At 34.9% G+C, this 18,504-nt stretch overlaps 3 protein-coding genes across 3 annotated transcripts in view; 1 reads left to right on the forward strand and 2 right to left on the reverse strand.

The window, feature by feature from the left end:
- The window catches only part of alpha-Cat (catenin alpha), a 49,128-nt gene that overhangs the window by 14,749 nt on the left and 15,875 nt on the right, over window positions 1-18,504 (forward strand). The window lies entirely within an intron of this gene.
- On the reverse strand, window positions 350-6,138 carry LOC149895313 (larval cuticle protein LCP-17-like). The gene is made up of 4 exons (XM_090119082.1): window positions 6,053-6,138; window positions 2,113-2,304; window positions 1,395-1,499; window positions 350-712 (listed from the first exon to the last, which is right to left on the reverse strand). The coding sequence occupies exons 1-4, from the start codon at window positions 6,053-6,055 to the stop codon at window positions 620-622; spliced, it is 393 nt and encodes a 130-aa protein (XP_089975208.1). The 5' UTR covers window positions 6,056-6,138; the 3' UTR covers window positions 350-619.
- Window positions 8,960-14,956, reverse strand: LOC149895314 (esterase FE4-like). Its single transcript, XM_090119010.1, has 3 exons — window positions 14,678-14,956; window positions 10,087-11,336; window positions 8,960-9,465 (listed from the first exon to the last, which is right to left on the reverse strand). The coding sequence occupies exons 1-3, from the start codon at window positions 14,849-14,851 to the stop codon at window positions 9,279-9,281; spliced, it is 1,611 nt and encodes a 536-aa protein (XP_089975136.1). The 5' UTR covers window positions 14,852-14,956; the 3' UTR covers window positions 8,960-9,278.

Raw genomic sequence — 18,504 nt, forward strand, 5'->3', positions numbered from 1 at the left:
AATGTCTTCAAAAAATTATAAAGTACGACTTTTAAAACTGATGGTATATTCATCTATACTTCTATACTAATATTATAAAGAGGAAAGGTTTGTAATTATGTATGTATGTATGGTTTTCACGTATAAACTACTGGACCGATTTCAAAAATTCTTTCACCATTAGAAAGCTGCATCTTCACTGAGCAACATAGGCTAGGTTTTATCCCGGAAATCCCACGGGAACGGGAACTATGCGGGTTTTTCTCTGAAAACGCGGGCGAGGCCGCAGGCGGAAAGCTAGTTTATTATACTTAAACATCATAATCGAGGTCTTGAATGAAACGACAGCATTTTTTAAATAATTTATATTTTTATAAAAGTATATAAAAATAACACTATACACTTATAATAACACTTATAATGACAACATTGGTGACAACACTAAATTCTCAACCGACACTCAAAAAAATTGAGTTACTCAAGTTTGAGTTGACTAAACTTGAGTTGCTTAACTTTGAGTTGACTAAACTTGAGTTGCTCAACTTTGAGTACCATTTGAGAATTAAATTTTTGAGTAATTCATTTGAGTGGAACGGATTTTTCCGTTAATATTAAGTGGGTTAAGGGAAATAGGCGGTATTCAAGCTTCGGGTTTTGGTGGGTGAGCTCTGATGTATTCCAACGAGCGGATGATGGCCGCTGGTACTGGGGGTGGGGTTGGCACGTGGGAGCCCTGTAATGAAAATTATCGTTAAATAATTTAACTAGCTGTGCTTCGCGGTTTCACCCGCATTGATATATAGCATATAGCCTTCCTCGATACATGCGCTATCTAACACCGAGAGAATTTTTCAAATCAGACCAGTAGTTCCTGAGATTAGCGCGTTCAAACAAACTCTTCAGCTTTATAATCTTCTTCTTCTTCTTCTTATATATAAAAATGAATCGCAAAATGTGTTGGTAAGCGCATAACTCGAGAACGGCTGAACCGATTTCGATAATTCTTTTTTTATTATATTCCTTGAAGTACGAGGATGGTTTTTATGTAGAGAAAACGTAAATATGTACCACGGGCGAAGTCGGGGTGGACCGCTAGTATTAGTATAGATTTAAAAATTTCGTGTATGTCCAATTAAATACTGTCTTACTACTATGCACTATTGTGTAATAAAACCGCTTTAGTTCTTTGATAAAAAAGCCGGGTTGCACTGGGGGAGTGCCGGCAGAAGTGAAAACTTGATTATTAACGTTGAACATGTTTGATATTTTGGAATGGTATCCGTCTTACGCTTTTTCGATCAGGTCACGTGTCCTGACGCGAGTTTAAGATTTTATACCCATTACAGAAAAAGTGCTCAACGCCGCTAAAGAAGTTTTCACTTCAAAAATAATAAATGTATCGCGTTAATATTTACCTGTACTTGGTAGCCGTTCTCGTCGGCTGTGTACGCGAATTGCACCACCTCACCCTCGGGGGTTTTCCATTGCGCCGAGCCTTGCACTATTTGGGATGGGTTCTCCTGTGAAATCGGAAAATCTTATATATAAAATTCTCGTGTCACAATGTTAGTCTGCATACTCCTCCGAAACGGGTGGACCGATTCTCATGAAATTTTCTGTGCATATCGGGTAAGTCTGAGAATCGGCCAACATCTATTTTTCATATGTACCACGGGCGAAGCCGGGGCGGACCGCTAGTAAGAATATAAATAAGTGATCATATAATAAAATCGAAGGAAAGTTAAAACTGTACATTGAATATTTTTTTAAATACTTGGGGCGTGATATACCATCGATATCGAAGCCAAAAATATAGTTTTAGAATGTCCGGGCTAAACTAAAAAAATGCTGCATGGATTTATTTAAAATTTTTCATGTATATTACAAATAGGTCGGGTCAAAATTTTAATTTCATTCCACATCGAAATCCTGCTTCAGGGTCTTAGCATTCCCTTTGCTTAGTTGTTCAATGCGCCCTTAGCTTGCGCAGATATAATATTATCAGTCTCTACCAACCCCTGATATTGCCCCTCTACTCCCACATCGAAATCCTGCCTCAGGATCTTGCCATCTTGCTTTCCTGACTTTATTATTCTTATTTGAATGGTTTAGTAAATGGTTTTGAATACTTACGGCTTGTGGGTTGTTCAATGCGCCCTTAGCTTGCGCAGATATTCCATTATCAGTTTCAATTGCCCACTGGTATTGCCCCTCTACTCCCACGTCGAAATTTTGATTTAAAATGTTTGCGTTACGCTCGTGGCCGACGATGTGGGACACGTCGGCGGCAGCGAAGGCCACTAGGCAAGAGATGAGCAGGAGTTTCTGGGGATTAAAATAATCGTTATTTCTTGCGTTATATTTTATACTAGCTGCGCTCCGCGGTTAAACCCGCGTAGCTCCGCTCCTGTTGGTCTTAGCGTGATGATATATAGCCTGTAGCCTTCCTCGATAAATGGGCTATCTAACACCGAAAGAATTTTTTTTATTTTTTCAATAGTTCACGAGATTAGCGCGTTCAAACAAAAAAACTCTTCAGCTTTTATAATATTAGTATAGATTTATATTTATTTGGCACACTAACAATAAATACATTTGACATTCATATCTACAATGAACATTATAAATTCATTAATATTATGCATTTATCAATAACAGGTGTACACAGCATTCACAAGAGTGTTGCGTTTATATTTATGGGGATTGAAATAATCGTTATTTCTTGCGTTTTATGTTTCTGGGGATTGACTGAATCGTTATTTCTCTAGTTGTTTCTGGAGATTAGAAGAATGGTTAGTTCTTGTGTTTTTATTTCTGGGGATTGAACGAATTGTTATTTCTGGTGTTTAAATTCCTGGGGATTGAAAGAATCGTCGTCGAGGATTTTTTATAAATAACGCGAATGGGATTGTTATTTAATGTGTTTAACAAGTTTTGAAATTAAAGAACTTGAAAGTCGATCTATTCAATTTCAATTCAAGTTTAAAACATGGGTATAAATAGTATAAGGCTTTTGGTATTTCCGGAAGTAACGAGATGGTTGTTTCTAACGTTTAACGAGAGCATACGTTTACATTAGTCTTTCGGAATTTCTAGAAGTAATACATAGGTTATTGCTTCTCAATTATTTTTAGCTTTCGTTTAGAAAAATATCGCACATAAATGGAAGGTTTCTTTTTATAAAGTCCGTTTCTATATCTAGCGATAACTAGCCATAGTGGAAAGCGATTGTTTGTAAATTGAAAGCTTTTTATTACCCGACTACGGCAAAGCAAAAGGAGGGTTATGATTTTGACAGGCTATGTATGTATGTATGTATGTATGTATGTATGTATATATGTATGTATGTATGTATGTATGTATGTATGTATGTATGTTCATCTGTTCCCTCGTAACTTCTAAACTACTTATCAGAATTCGACAAATGACTTATCATTAGAAGCGTCTTAATTGTCCGCTGGTTATAGGCTATATGGGGTTTCACAAAATCTAATGTGGCGCCCTCTAGCGGACAAAACATACAGAGTAAAAAAATAAATTTAAGATAAATATGCCGTGTTTGGTATCATTTGAAAGCTTTTTACTTGCACATTTTGAATATATATATATTACTAGCATTTGCTTGTGACTTTACCTGTATTCATGGGCTGATTGCATATAATTCACATCTTTTCGATCATAGCTTCTTTATTACTTCATCAATTTAACTTTTGTTTTATACTTTTTCAGCGTCGTTTTTTGTCGTAGTTGGGTTTTAGTTGTTTTACTTTTTATCTTGTCACGCTTTTATTAGCTGTATTTTTGTATGTAACCGACTCCTTTAGACTTGATTTTGACCCACTTTAAACGGACAGATTCAATTCAAACTTAAGCTATTGCACGCCTCATAAGCGAAGCGTTGAGGTGGGTACTACTGTCACTTCGCGTAAAACATAATTTTTCTGTAATAGTGTTAAGGAAGAGCGGAACCTCCTGACACAAGCATTTTATTTGCTTACTAGGAGTGTTCCAATCACAAATTTGTTTAAGACCTAATGTAAAGGAAAGAAAGAAATAATTTTGATTTTTTTTTTGAATTACGATAATATCATGAGTTTAAGCGTATTTTTTAGTTTTGTAAAACCATATAGGTAATTATGATTACCTATATAATAGTAATGATCCTTCAACACCCGAATAATTTAACTTAACTTTGCCATATCGATGTTTATGTCGTAAATATATATTTTCCAATACCGTTCACCCAAAGGTCACCATGTACGGTGCCCCGGGCGGTCGACCTCTCGCTTCCTTTGAGATGAGCGGGCGTAATGGTTGATGCAATACTGTTTAAGTGTATGAGTAGTGTTGATGGTAATTTAGGTGTGTGTGTTGAGCGGAAAGCGATTTTTCGTTAGTTTGGATAATATGTTATTTTTACACGCTTTATATTAGCTTCACCTGTATGTTTGTAACCGACTTCTTTGGGCGCGATTTTGACTCACTTTAAACGGCCAGATTTCGTTCAAACTTTGTAGATTTATCGAGGACCGATGACAATACACTAATTTGATAAAAATTTTCTACTTTTTAGTTCGGTTTTCTATAAAAAGCGTGTTTTTTAGTTTTTTTAAACTACATATTATTACGGAATAGGTACTTAGTAAGTTATGATAATTAAAAGAAATGGTATTTATAAGAATGATAGTATGTGCAGTAGTTTTATAGGCATTCAAAACATTTTCGAATGATTTTTTTCAATCAATTGACTTATTTGATCGAATGACTATTTTTTCAATCAATTAATTAGTAGAATATGAACTACTGAATTGTTTTCGATTTAAATTATATTCCGGTCTTATTACATGAAGTATTTCTAAAATAGAGCACTTACAATTGATTTAATTATTTTTGTTATAACACACAATCACGAAATCTGATAAAACTACATATTTCGCCTAATTAATACAATATGGCTTTTCATTAATAAAAAAATGAGTATTTAAAAAAAATAATCAAACTATGAAATTCATACAATCCATTCTCGATTACTTAATAAAATAATAACTTGAAAATAGTACAATAAATTAAAATCGCTATCCGCTCCGCTCGTGCCTAAAACCACACGCTCACGCAAATATGTAACCTCGACATTTGTGAGACGCTCGCTTCATTAAAATTTCATCTTTTTTTGTTTATTCATGATGCTTTATTTATTTAATATACAAGTTGCGTAAGTTACGTTTAAGTAATAACTTGGCTTACTTGAAATTAGCGTGGTATTGTTAATAAGTTATATTTAAGTTATTTTTTAGTTCGATTCTATATAACTTATTGGTGTGTTAGCTTTTGGCAACAATAATGATTTGACTTGGGGATATTTTTCGCACGTACATTGATGGTACAATGGCTTAGCAAGTTTTGATTGAGTTTAGATAAGAGATAGATTTCGAGTAAGTAATTTTTTTTAGAACAGTACGGCACGTTGTATGTTCAGTCAGTTTTTATAAACATTAACTTAGAAATAAATCGCACTTTAAAATGTTAAAATCACTCGCGCTTCATAAAGAGTGTGGACTAATTCGGATGATAAACAGTCTTGCTTTGTCTATTTTTGCTTAAAATTTTAAAATAATAATATGTTATTTAGACAAACTATACCTCTCTGATCAGGCATGCTAACCAAGTGGACCGCATCAGTGCTTAACATCAGGCGAGATCGCGGTCAAATGCCTGAACAGTTTTTGAATTAAAAAAAAAAACTACTGATCGTAAAAAATTGAAATTGGTTGAAAATTTGCAAGTAGGTAATGCACAATGGAAAAATAATGAATCTTATAAAAAATAAACAACACCAAACCTAATTTTTAACTCATTTCAATAACCGATTATCTCCTATATTATATAACACTCGTCAACAAAATAAATCCCGGTTTAAAACGGTTAAAATATGCAAGTATTGTGCCCACAAGGGACAAGTAAATAATGAATTTAGTTTAAATCAATCAATATTTTCACTCGAAATAAACCCACTTTAAAACTTGCAAGATTTAAAACGGTTAAAAATCACTCGTAAAAAAGAAAATGAACCAACCATCTTGTCACTAGGGTATCTGGTACACGACTATACTGTGACATGACCCAGTGCCCATATATATACTTGCTAAACTGCTAAGGTCACGCACTCTGTGCTTTTTTGGTGACCTACGGACAAGTTTTGATGGATCGTCTTTTTTTGGGTCATTATAATATATGACTAGATGTGCTCCGCGGTTTTACCCGCAGTGCTCCGCTCCTGTTTGTCTAAGCGTGATGATATATAGCCTATAGCCTTCCTCGATAAATGGGCTATCTAACACCGAAATAATTTTTCAAATCGGACCAGCAGTTCTTGAGATTAGCGCGTTCAAACAAACTCTTCAGCTGTATAATATCATAGTATATACTAGCTTTCCGCCTGCAGCTTTGCCTGCTCTGTCTAAAACCTAATAAATTATATACTAAAACCTTCCTCGAGAATCACGCTATCTATTTAAAAAAATCAGCATCAAAATCCGTTGCGTAGTTTTAAAGATTTACGCATACATATGGGTATAGGGACAGAGAAAGCGACTTTGTTTTATACTATGTAGTGATGTAGACGAATAAGGGATGCCCCCAAAAATTCTTCATCATAACATCTTAATATATATAAATCTTGTACAATGTTTGTCCTCAATGGACTCCTAAACCACTTAGCCGATTATAATAAAATTCGCACACCATGTGCAGTTCGATCCAACTTGAGAGATAGGATAGTTTAAACATGTACATATCACGGGCGAAGCCGGGGCGGACCGCTAGTATATTATATTTTTTTATCAAAACCTTGAAGCCGAAAAAGAAATTCCAATATTAATTTTTTTTTTCAATACGCAATATGTATTGTCCGGCCATAAAGTATTGATACACCCACGCGTTTTAAAATTTATTATTTACTAGCTTTCCGCCCGCGGTTTCACCCGCTTTGTTTATAACTTAACTTATAATAAGTCTGAGGAGTTTGTCTGTTTGTTTGAACGCGCTAATCTCTGGAACTACTGGTCCGATGTGAAAAATTTTTTCTGTGTTTGATGGTCCATTTATCGAGGCAGGCTATAGGCTATATATCATCACGCAAAGCCCGACAGGAGCGGAGCAATGCGGGTAAAACCGCGGGGCACAGCTAGTCTTCTTCTTATATATAAAATTCTCGTGTCACAATGTTAGTCTGCATACTCCTCCGAAACGGGTGGACCGATTCTCATGAAATTTTCTGTGCATATCGGGTAAGTCTGAGAATCGGCCAACATCTATTTTTCATATGTACCACGGGCGAAGCCGGGGCGGGCCGCTAGTTATATTATAAAAATGAATCGCCAAAAGTCATAGTAAATTATAATTTTAGAGAATAAAGAGCTTCTCTTTAATATTCAATAGTAAACGGAACAAAAAATAGAAAAATAATTTTAAGGTCGAGTTGAAAAAACTAAACATGGGTTTTGACAAAACGTTACGCCAAAAAATTCACAAATACATACGTTAGATATCTAAACAAAAGTAGAGTATATCAAAATGGATCCAGCCGTTCCATATTGATGCAATAACCAACAAAAACGATCAGGGGAATTTTATCTTTGAAGAATGACAAGTAGCGATTATTTGATCATAGTTGTCTTATCAAAATATTTCACTGAATATGTCTTGAGATAGATTTCTTACTGATTTTGAGTGTCATGTTTGCGTAAGGGTTTCAGATAATAGACTAGCACCTTGCCCTGGTTTCGCTCGTGTTCATCGGAGATAATTAATCTTTAAAAAACACACTTCAACGATAGACTGAAATAAAAGTAAAATCAATTTTTTTTTATAATTCAAAATAAGATTCACTCATGAAATTATTGTATTGTCACCGATCCTTGTTACTTAAGTGTACAAAGTTTGAATTAAATCTGCCTGTTTCAAGTGGGTCAAAATCTCAAAATTTTAGTATTATTTTTGTCTAGATTAACAGTGTAATTTTACAGAAATCGATTCAGCAGTTTAAACAATACATATAAATTTAGCATATTCAAATAATTATATTCACAAAAATATTAGTTAGGACACCATACATAATGTGTATGCTATTTTTATATGTTAGGTTGCGTAAAGACATAATGTCAAGAGGAAAAAATGCATGTCTTGTTCATCTTTGGAAATATTTTATTGTTTGAGTGTGTTGAAAATATCTTCATCTGAACTACATGTATGTGCTCATATTATTGACTAGCTTCCGCCCGCGGCTTCGCCCGCGCGGTGTTTTGTTTTGCCTATGTTCTTTCTCAGGGTCTAAAGATTGTCTGTGCCAAATTTCATCAAAATCGGTTGAGAGGTTTAAGCGGGAAAGCGTAACAGACAGACATAGTTACTTTTGCATTTATAATATTATTAGTAGGGATGATACGAATTACGAATAATATCGCTATTGCTATAGTTAACATATTTTTTTTTGATGGATTTTGATATTTAGATAGAGAAGAACCTCGGAGAACGATAGACTATATTTTTTTTTGTCAAAAAACTGTTAAAGAATATATTATATAGAGTCGAATATTAATTTGGGTTCTTTAAATTACATAAATAATGTTTAAAATTTATTTTTCGTCTGTATGTATGTCTTTATGTTTGTCAGTCAAAATCCAATTCCATACACGAAAAATGATCGGATTGCTATTGCCGACAGGTGAATCACTACATAGTATAAAACAAAGTCGCTTTCTCTGTCCCTATGTCCCTATGTACTATGCTTAAGTCTTTAATACTACGCAACGGATTTTGATGCGGTTTTTTTTTAATAGATAGAGTGATTCAAGAGGAAGGTTTTAGTATATAATTTATTATGTTTAAGACAAAGCGGGCGAAGCCGCGGGCGGAAAGCTAGTAAGAAATAAAACACACAGTTTTGTTTATAAATAGTTTATTTAAACAATGTTAACATTACTTGGTTATTACCTTAAATTAATCTTATATCATTTTGTAAATCACATCAATTTGTTAATTAATAAATAACAAATAATTCAAACTGACTGGCATAATAATTATTTTCACATGACGCAAAATAACAGTTTCTAACATACACCATGCTTTCTTTGTGAACAAAAATCTTAAAATGTATGAAAATCCAACAATGTTGATGTCAAATTACATCAAGTTTTTATCTAGCTAAGTATCCTTAAAGAAAACAAATTTAAATACCAATTATTTTACAAAATTCATCATGACTATCAGCTTCTTATTCTCAATGGCAAAATTTACAGTCTTCAATTTTCATAACCCCGCACAGCATGTTTATTCGTGTCGTAGAAAAGGTCCCAGAACGCGAGACGGTTCGAGTAAGGCCTTGTACCCAAATGAACCATAGTGTTGATGTTCATATAGTTGAGGCTGTCCTTTGTGACTGCTGGCCAGATGGTAGGGATGAGATTGGAGGTTTCTGGCGTTGGGTTGCTGAAATAAAAATTATAAATTGTTGTGTGAATGGTTTCGTAGGTGTGAGAGATAAGGGTGAGGTATAAAAGATGTTTAGGATTTAAGAATGCAAGATTTCTAGGTATTTGAATAACATTGTCCAAAAGAGATATATGTTAGTTCAATGTACTTTTTTTCCTTTGACAGATTTAGTTAATACATTCCTGTTATTGAGTATTGAAACTTAGTAAATAGGAAGTATATTAGATAGAATTTCAAGTAGTTTTAGTGATGATTCGCAAACACTAGTTCTATCAGAAATAATAATGTGTTTGCTTGAGTTTGAATGATATAGGAATAATATACCGATTTAGATGAAATTCTGTCATTTGACAATATGTTGCTAATTTATCAAACTTTAGTTTATCTATACTAATATTATAAAGCCGAAGAGTTTGTTTGAACGCGCAAATCTCAGGAACTACAGGTCCGATTTGAAAAATTATTTCGGTGTTAGATAGCCCATTCATCGAGGAAGGCTGTAGGATATATATAATCACGCTAAGACCAACAGGAGCGGAGCCACGCGGGTGAAACCGCAGAGCGCAGCTTGTACAGAATATAATTGATTTTAAAATATATAATAAATAATAATCTTACCCGTGCTTAACAAAATTGGCCCACAATTCAGTAATCCTGTCCACGATGAGCTGGTCTTCTTCACTCACGTCCTTATCAAAGATAGTCATATCGAACAGATATCCCAACTCGTCAGCATGATTCGCTCCACCAATAGTGACATTGGCACGCTTCTTCACAAAGTTCCGACCACCGTTGTACGAAAATATGTAGTGATAGACTTTCTTAGCGTTGCTATTGACAAATCTTTCCACGCTGCGTTGCACGGGATGGTTGATGGAGAAGTCGGAGTAGAAATTGATTATGTTCCACTTCATTTTCTGGCTGATTGCGTTATCTCCGATGTAGAAACGGCGGACCAGCTGCTCTCGGCCGTTTAAGTCTTCCACGTTGAAGATTAAGGGAAGTAAAGCGTCGAACGGATCGTTGGTAGTGAAGTACTCTTCTGGTTTATCCACGTATTGGAGTAGATACTCGTGGTTATTGTAACCGCTCAGTATGGCCATGTTCTTGGCTTTAGCTATTTGTTCTACGTTCACGGGATGGCGCGTTAGGAAGCTCTCGACACCTTCAAACTCTTGTTCCACGCAAGGACGGAATGTCAATGATATTTCGTTCGCAGCAGCTATTAATAGTTTCTCGTCTGTCTTCTTCAAGAACGCTAATGCTTCGTCAATACTGTCGGTTTCGAAACCAAGCTGTTTGGCCAGTTTTGACGGTGCAGAACTATCCGAGTCTTTGATGGCCCAACCGCTGTACACAGACCCGCTTTGCAATATAGCCTGGTTGAAAAGTCGCTCGTTGTTCGACAGCAAATGGTATTCAACTGACGCAGCACCAGCGCTTTCTCCGAACACAGTAATCTTATTAATATCTCCTCCAAACTCTTCGATATTCGCCTTGATCCATTTAAGAGCTAAAACTTGATCTTTCAATCCCTGATTGCCTGGTACGTCTGGCGTGTCCAAGCACATGAAGCCATACGGACCGAGACGATAGTTCAAGGTAACTAGAATGACGTCATTGCGAACTATGTACTTTGGACCATATAGATATCGGCCAGAGAATCCAATCTCGAAACCACCGCCATGTATCCAGACGAGTACAGGCAAACGGTGTCGGGAACTGGCCTTGTTAGGAACGTATATGTTCAAGTGTAAGCAGTCTAGTGTACCGACGATGGTATTGTTGAATTCCTCGACTTGGGGACATATGGCTGAGTCGTCATACGCCTCGAAGACGTCTTCGAATTGAGGGTGCGGTTGTGCTACCTGGGGAGAATTGGTTATTGTGTCATTGAAAAGAATTATGAAATAAGAATTTTTTACGACTTTTTTATTGACGGGATTTTACTTCTCAACTATCGATGTTGATAAAAAAATATTTTACTAAGTACTTATAATTTGAAATTAGATGAGAAATAACCTGATTATACCTATTAAACTTTTACACAACTGCAAAAAAAGCAGTGAATGGCATTTTTTATTATTTCAATTTTTTTTGTTATTTCCAATTCTATGGTTCCGTTACACCCCGGACACTCCATACAAAACACACATATCGTTTTGATAGTCACACTGTAGAGACTGCAAATGTGTGTGTTAACGCTTTATGGTTGGCACATTTTTGACTAGCGTAAAAAAAAATTCGCGTTTTTCTGATGAAATACATCCGTAAACAGCACAATATCTAACCATTTTCTACGAAAAACGATAATCACAAATCCAAAATAATAAAATTACTTTAAGTCAATTTGATTAATGTTGTCAATCTTCGTTGCGTATCGTCCCTGTAGAAAAATGTGGACCATTTTTAGACTGATCGTGCGGGGTGAGGTAAGTGTTTAATTTTGGCGGGAGGCGGAGAGTGTCCGTTCTGTAGCGTTTAGCTACTATGTATTATGTATTCTGTGGTTCCGTATCCATTATCTCTATAGTTTCGTTATTTCCGTTCGTCCGTCAGTCCATCCTCACTTTACTATCGAACCGGTTAGGACTAGAAAGACACACCCGGTATAATTAATATTAGTCCGGGATACATCGCCCATTTTTGCAAGTGATTACTATCAAGCTAATTTTTCGTGAGTAGCTTTATTTTGATGAGATGCCCAATAATTTCATGTACGAAACTCTCGATTGTGGTAGCTTACAGAGGTAACAAGGATAAAAATTTTTGATTTGATGGTTCTCAAATATTTATTACGCAATTTGTAGGACAATAATATGTCTGTTGAATTATATAAGTATTAATTAAGTACAATTAAAAAAATCTGCTGGTTAGTAATCATTTATGATGACTTCGTTATCGATACACATTGGAAAGGGGGACTCTTTGATCAAACCATAGATTTTGTAGGACAAATATTTTTTCGAATAATTTAGATAATTATCTTGAGATTGAAAAAAAAAAACATTCAGTTAGTAATTAATATTTGAGAACCATCAAATCAAAATATTTTATCCTTGTTTCCTCTGGTAGCTACCACAATCGAGAGTTTTGTACATGAAATTATTGGGCATCTCATCAAAATAAAGCTACTCACGAAAAATTAGCTTGATAGTAATCACTTGCAAAAATGGGCGATGTATCCCGGACTATATAAATATGGTATTAATAATTCCCTTCATGTACATTGTACATCCTTAGTCCATATAAACATTTTTAGTTATAATCTATCCTACTAATATTATAAATGCGAAAGTTGTGAGGATGGATATATGTAAGTTTGTTACTCTTTCACGCAAATACTACTGAACCGATTACAATGAAATTTAGCACACATATAGTGGGTAACATGATTTACACATAGGCTACGTTTTATCCCGGAAATCCCACGGGAACGGGAACTATGCAGGTTTTTCTTTGAAAACGCGGGCGAAACCGCGAGTGGAAAGCTAGTTCACAATATATAAGGGAATAATAATAAAATAAAACTGCTTAACTAAGATTATTCTTAAGTATTTTAACCTTGATATTTATCTAAAACCGATAGTTACAAATACGTGATCTTTTATCGGAGTTGCGAAATCGCATCTAGTTATCTTTTTACGTATATTTTTTGTGCAAGTTATGTAAAAAATATAAATTATATATTGCAATGGGATAATTTTATTAAATTATATTATTTCCTGTACAAATGATCGATTATGAGAACCGTATTATCTATACTATAGTCACACCCCAGACACTCCATACAAAATGATCGTTTTGACAGTCACACTGTAGAGACTGCAAATGTGTGTGTTAACGCTTTATGGTTGGCACATTTGTGACTAGCGTAAAAAAAAATTCGCGTTTTTCTGATGAAATACATCCGTAAACAGCACAATATCTAACCATTTTCTACGAAAAACGATAATCACAAATCCAAAATAATAAAATTACTTTAAGTCAATTTGATTAATGTTGTCAATCTTCGTTGCGTATCGTCCCTGTAGAAAAATATGGACCATTTTATGTCTGATCGCGCGGGGGTGAGGTAAGTTTAATTTTGGCGGGAGGCGGAGAGTGTCCGTTCTGTAGCGTTTAGCTACTATTATGTATTCTGTGCTATAGTCGAGCCAATTTAATAGGCAACATTTGACGTCTATCAATTTTATCTTGGAAGAGAGGTAACCTGCTTAAAAACATCGATTAAAATGAATTAATCGATACGGACTTGAAACATTTGTCAATCGAACTTGAAACACATGTCAATTTTAAAATTCATCCCTGTCCCAGTAATATTCTTTCGTAAATTTAAGGAGCAAAATAAGACGAGTATAATACATAATTAAAAAAACACAACGCATTTATTAATTTATGATGATTTTTATTCACAAGAAATCAATGCATTCGATTCTAGATGTCAGATTTCGATTTTTAGAGTAACGTCTCTGGAACATATTTAAAAAGAAAAAAAGGTTTATTGACAGAAAATTGTAGCGACGTCAGTTCTTTAAATCAGAAATTGTTTATTATGTTGAGAATGGTTGATCAGTAAAATCAAATCTTAAAATTACTTGTATCGGTCATTATTATTATTATAAATATGTAATCGTAATTGAAAGAAGTTAAGCAAATGTGCAGTTCTAACAAAACGAAATAGTATATTATTCTATGTCGTCGTTACTAGGTTACGTTGTTGAATTTTGTTGAACTGTCAAATGTTGCCTATTAAAATGGCTCTACTATAGTAATTGGTAAATCCGTCTTCCTAGTACTAGTATGTATAATTATAGTTAAAAAAACACGCTTTAGGGCTGATTTTTCAATCCTTGGATAAAACTTATTCGTCGAATAATGTATAAAACTTCCATTTTAAAAACGTATTCTAATTGTCCGTATTTGACAGTTTACGTGACATTTTTATATTATCGTGTAATACTTTATTGGACGTATAAGTTTTAACCGAGCATTGAAAAATCGGCCCCTAATAGTATAAACTAATTCAATTGTATTGCCATCGATCTTTGGTAAGTGCACAAACTCTGAATTAAATCTGTCCGTTTCAAGTTAATCAGTCGAATGAACCGGTTACATACGAACATGCAAGTGAAGCTAATACAAGCGTGTTAAAAACGACTTTATTGCATTAAGCGTGTTAATAGCTCAAAAATTGGCTCAAACTCACCCCAAAAGGATTATCGCCATCGACCACAGCGTAGGGAATGCCCAGGAACATGGAATAGTCTCCATCGTCAGCTCGTAATCCCTTGATCAGGCCCTGCTTGGTGTCGACCAAAGGGTCCAAACGGAGCCTCGCTTCCGCAGCAGCAAATATGAGAAACAGCACGAACGGTAGCATGGTGATGAATGGAAGATGGTCTGGTCGCTAGAGATGGGTTTGCGTGATAAGATTAGGTGCAGATTAGAGATGTAGATAGGTATAAGGGCGCTATTCCACGAATAATGTGCGCGAGAAATGTGTTTGTAAAAATGAAGCGATATTCACTTAGTTTGAAGTGTTTAACGTTTAAAGTGATACTATTGATTACTAGCTGTGCTCCGCGGTTTCAACCGCGTGGCTCCGCTTCTGTTGGTCTAAGCGTGATGATATATATAGCCTATAGCTTCGATAAATGGGCTATCTAATACAGAAAGAATTTTTCGAATCGGACCAGTAATTCCTAAGATTAGCGCGTTCAAACAAACAAACAAACTTTTCAGCTTTATAATATTAAGTATAGATTATAGATTATTGTCTTCATGTGGTTCAAGAGCGTGCTCGTTGGATTCGTATATGATAAGATACGATTTTTGCATCGTTGCGAAACTCACACTTGAAAATTTTGGTCATATTTATATTTAACTGACTTGAAAAAAATGTACCTACCTACTTAGTTTAGATAATTATTAAAAAAAAATCGCCTTCGAGATGTCAGAAATAAACATTATTTAAGTAGGGCCACTTGGCAAGAATTCAAAAAAAGGAAGAAGGTTCTCAATTCAATTTTATTTTGGATTGTTTCGTTGAGGGTAAAATTTCAAGGTCGCGTCATGGCAATACCGTCATGTCAGGCAGCGAGGCGACAATTTTGGCATTTTGTCAAAGTAGTTTCACTTCTGACACTTGTGCTCGGCACATACGCTCTTTTGTTATTTGACATTTATATCCTACTTCCTACTAATCCTTCCTATATTGTAGATGCGAAAGTTTATGAGGATGTATGTGTGTATGTTTGTTACTCTTACACGCAAATACTATTGAACCGATTATAATGAAATTTAGCACACATATAGAGGGTAACTTGTGTTAACACATAGAATAGGTTTTATCCCGGAAATCCCACGGGAACAGGAATTATGCGGGTTTTTCTTTGAAAGCGCGGGCGAAGCTGCGGGCGGAAAGCTAGTGTATAATAAATTGATGGTCCAGATGACGCTTTATTTAATGGCAAACGTCGCATACCGTTATGTGACGCGTCACATGATCGCCTTGACACAGGCTTTTAAGTTATATGTCAATTTTTTATTAATTTATGACAAAAAACATTTAATATATATACGTATACTAGCTTTCCGCCCGCGGATTCGCCCGCGTTTTCAAAGAAATCCCGTATAGTTCTCGTTCCCGTGGGATTTCCGGGATAAAACTATCGTATGTGCTAATCCAAGTTACACTCTATATGTGTGCTAAATTTCATTGTAATCGGTTCAGTAGTACATATTTGCGTGAAAGAGTAACAAACATACCTAGGTATACATACATCCATCCTCACAAACATTCGCATTTATACCTAGTAGGATTTTTTGTCTTTGTTTAAAATAATATTACTTATAAGCAAATATTGATGTTTGTTATTTTTTTTAGGATTAACTAAAAAAACTATTTGACTTTTAAATATTTTTATTATGTAGGTACTTTTAATATTTTTTACCAACAAAAAAATCACATTTTTTGCGTGTAGCGGATGTTTGTTAAAAACACAGACAACTAATACATATAATATTAGAAGAATATATATTTGTTTGTTGTGAATCAAAAAATATTTTATTTTTAAATTGCGATTACATTTCATTTTTATCTCCAAGCGAAGTCAGAACAAGTGACTTGTATACATATTATATTGTATACTTTACTAGCACAGCGGTCCGCCCCGGCTTCGCCCGTGGTACATGTTGACGTTTTCTCTTCATAAGAACCAACCTTGTACTTCAAGGAATATTATAAAAAAATTATTAATGAAATCGGCTCAGCCGTTATCTTTATTTTATTATAAACTAGCTTTCCACCCGCAGCTTCGCCCGCGCAGTCAAAGAAAAACCCGCATAGTTCCCGTTCCCGTGGGATTTCCGGGATAAAACCTATCCTATTTCCCGGGATAAAAAGTAGCCTATATGATTCGGAAAGCAGTATCTATGGAGAAGAACCGGCAAGAAACTCCATAGTTGCTCTTTTTAATCATGACAGTTTTACAAAATACATAATATATAACATTACTAGTGGTCCGCCCCGGCTTCGCCCGTGGTACATATTTCGCAATAAAAGGTAGCCTATGTCCTTTCTCGGGTATAAAAATATCTCTATACCAAATTTCATGCAAATTGGTTCAGTAGTTAAGGCGTGATTGAGTAACAGACAGACAGACAGAGTTACTTTCGCATTTATAATACAGTAAAAGTTCCTTATTCGCGGGTAATAGGTTCCGTAAATGTGCCGCGAATAGAGAAACCGTGAATAAGGAATGGTAATTTATATGGGATACGTTCTTAGGTGACGAAATAAAAAAGCAATTACATAAAGAAAACAGTTTAATTTAACCAAACATATTTATTAATTACCATTTAATTAGGTATTATCTTCAGGTTTAGGCAATTGCTTGTCACTTTTTACTCGTTTTTCATTTTTTTTAGTCGACATTATAAATTCGTAGTTGCTTTCGCTATTTATCCGACGAGTTCGACTAACGCCCACGCGACTAGTCCGCCGGTACCAGCGTTCTGACCACCATTTTTCTTTTTGTCATTGCGTAATAAGACCCCTGTAGAACCGCCATTCTGTTACAAATGACCCGAAATTTTGTGTCAGTATCTCCCGGCCTATGTGTAGCTTTTATTTTGCAATTGTTTATAAATACAGGGTGATGTAATTGGTGTAGTACGAATATCTAAAAATCTATGAAGAATTTTGTGATACAGTAAATGGAAGAATTATAGACTACTAGATTTCCGCCCGCGGCTTCGCCCGCGTTTGCAAAGGAAAACCCGCATAGTTCCTATTTATGACTAGTTATGACCTGAAATTTAATTATTATTTGATAATTGAATGATTATTAATACTTTTATCCAATTGATTATTATAAGAATAAATATAAAATAATTAAGTTCATCAATTTATTTACTTTTAAATTATAATTTTACAGGTAAATTATGAGAGCTTTCATAATTATATTTGCATATATTTATCTACAACGCACCATTTTACAATTCAAGTCTAAAATGAAACTATAGTCGCATTTATTTTTGAACATACTGTAAGTGAAATTGCATAAGTGTGAGTACTGTGAACATGCCAGCTTTCCTTAATTGACCTGATATGTACCGATGTACCGATTCGATCCGCGAATAACGAATTTTAGGCCGCGAATACAGGATTTAGGTCGCATTTCTTCCATCCGCGAATAGTGAAACCGCGAATGAAGGAAGCGCGAATAAGGAACTTTTACTGTATTAGTATGGATGCGCTCCGCGATTTCACCCGCATGGCTCCGCTCCTGTTGGTCTTAGCGTGGTGATATATAGCCTTCCTTGATGAATGGGCTTTCTGACAACGAAAGAATTTATCAAATCGGACCAGTAGTTCCCGAGATTAGCGCGTTCAAACAAACTCTTCAGCTTTATAATATTAGTATAGATTAGAAGTAATCTTTTGGTTTTATTCAACGATGACAATTTTTTATTTATTATTTTTATACATTATTCATAATAAAGGCAGTATAGTAATAAATATTAATGACC

Source organism: Colias eurytheme, chromosome 31, assembly GCF_061535395.1.
Source record: "Colias eurytheme isolate Ceu_HAF_F1 chromosome 31, ilColEury1 Martin Lab GWU primary, whole genome shotgun sequence".
Taxonomy (NCBI): Eukaryota; Metazoa; Arthropoda; class Insecta; order Lepidoptera; family Pieridae; genus Colias; species Colias eurytheme.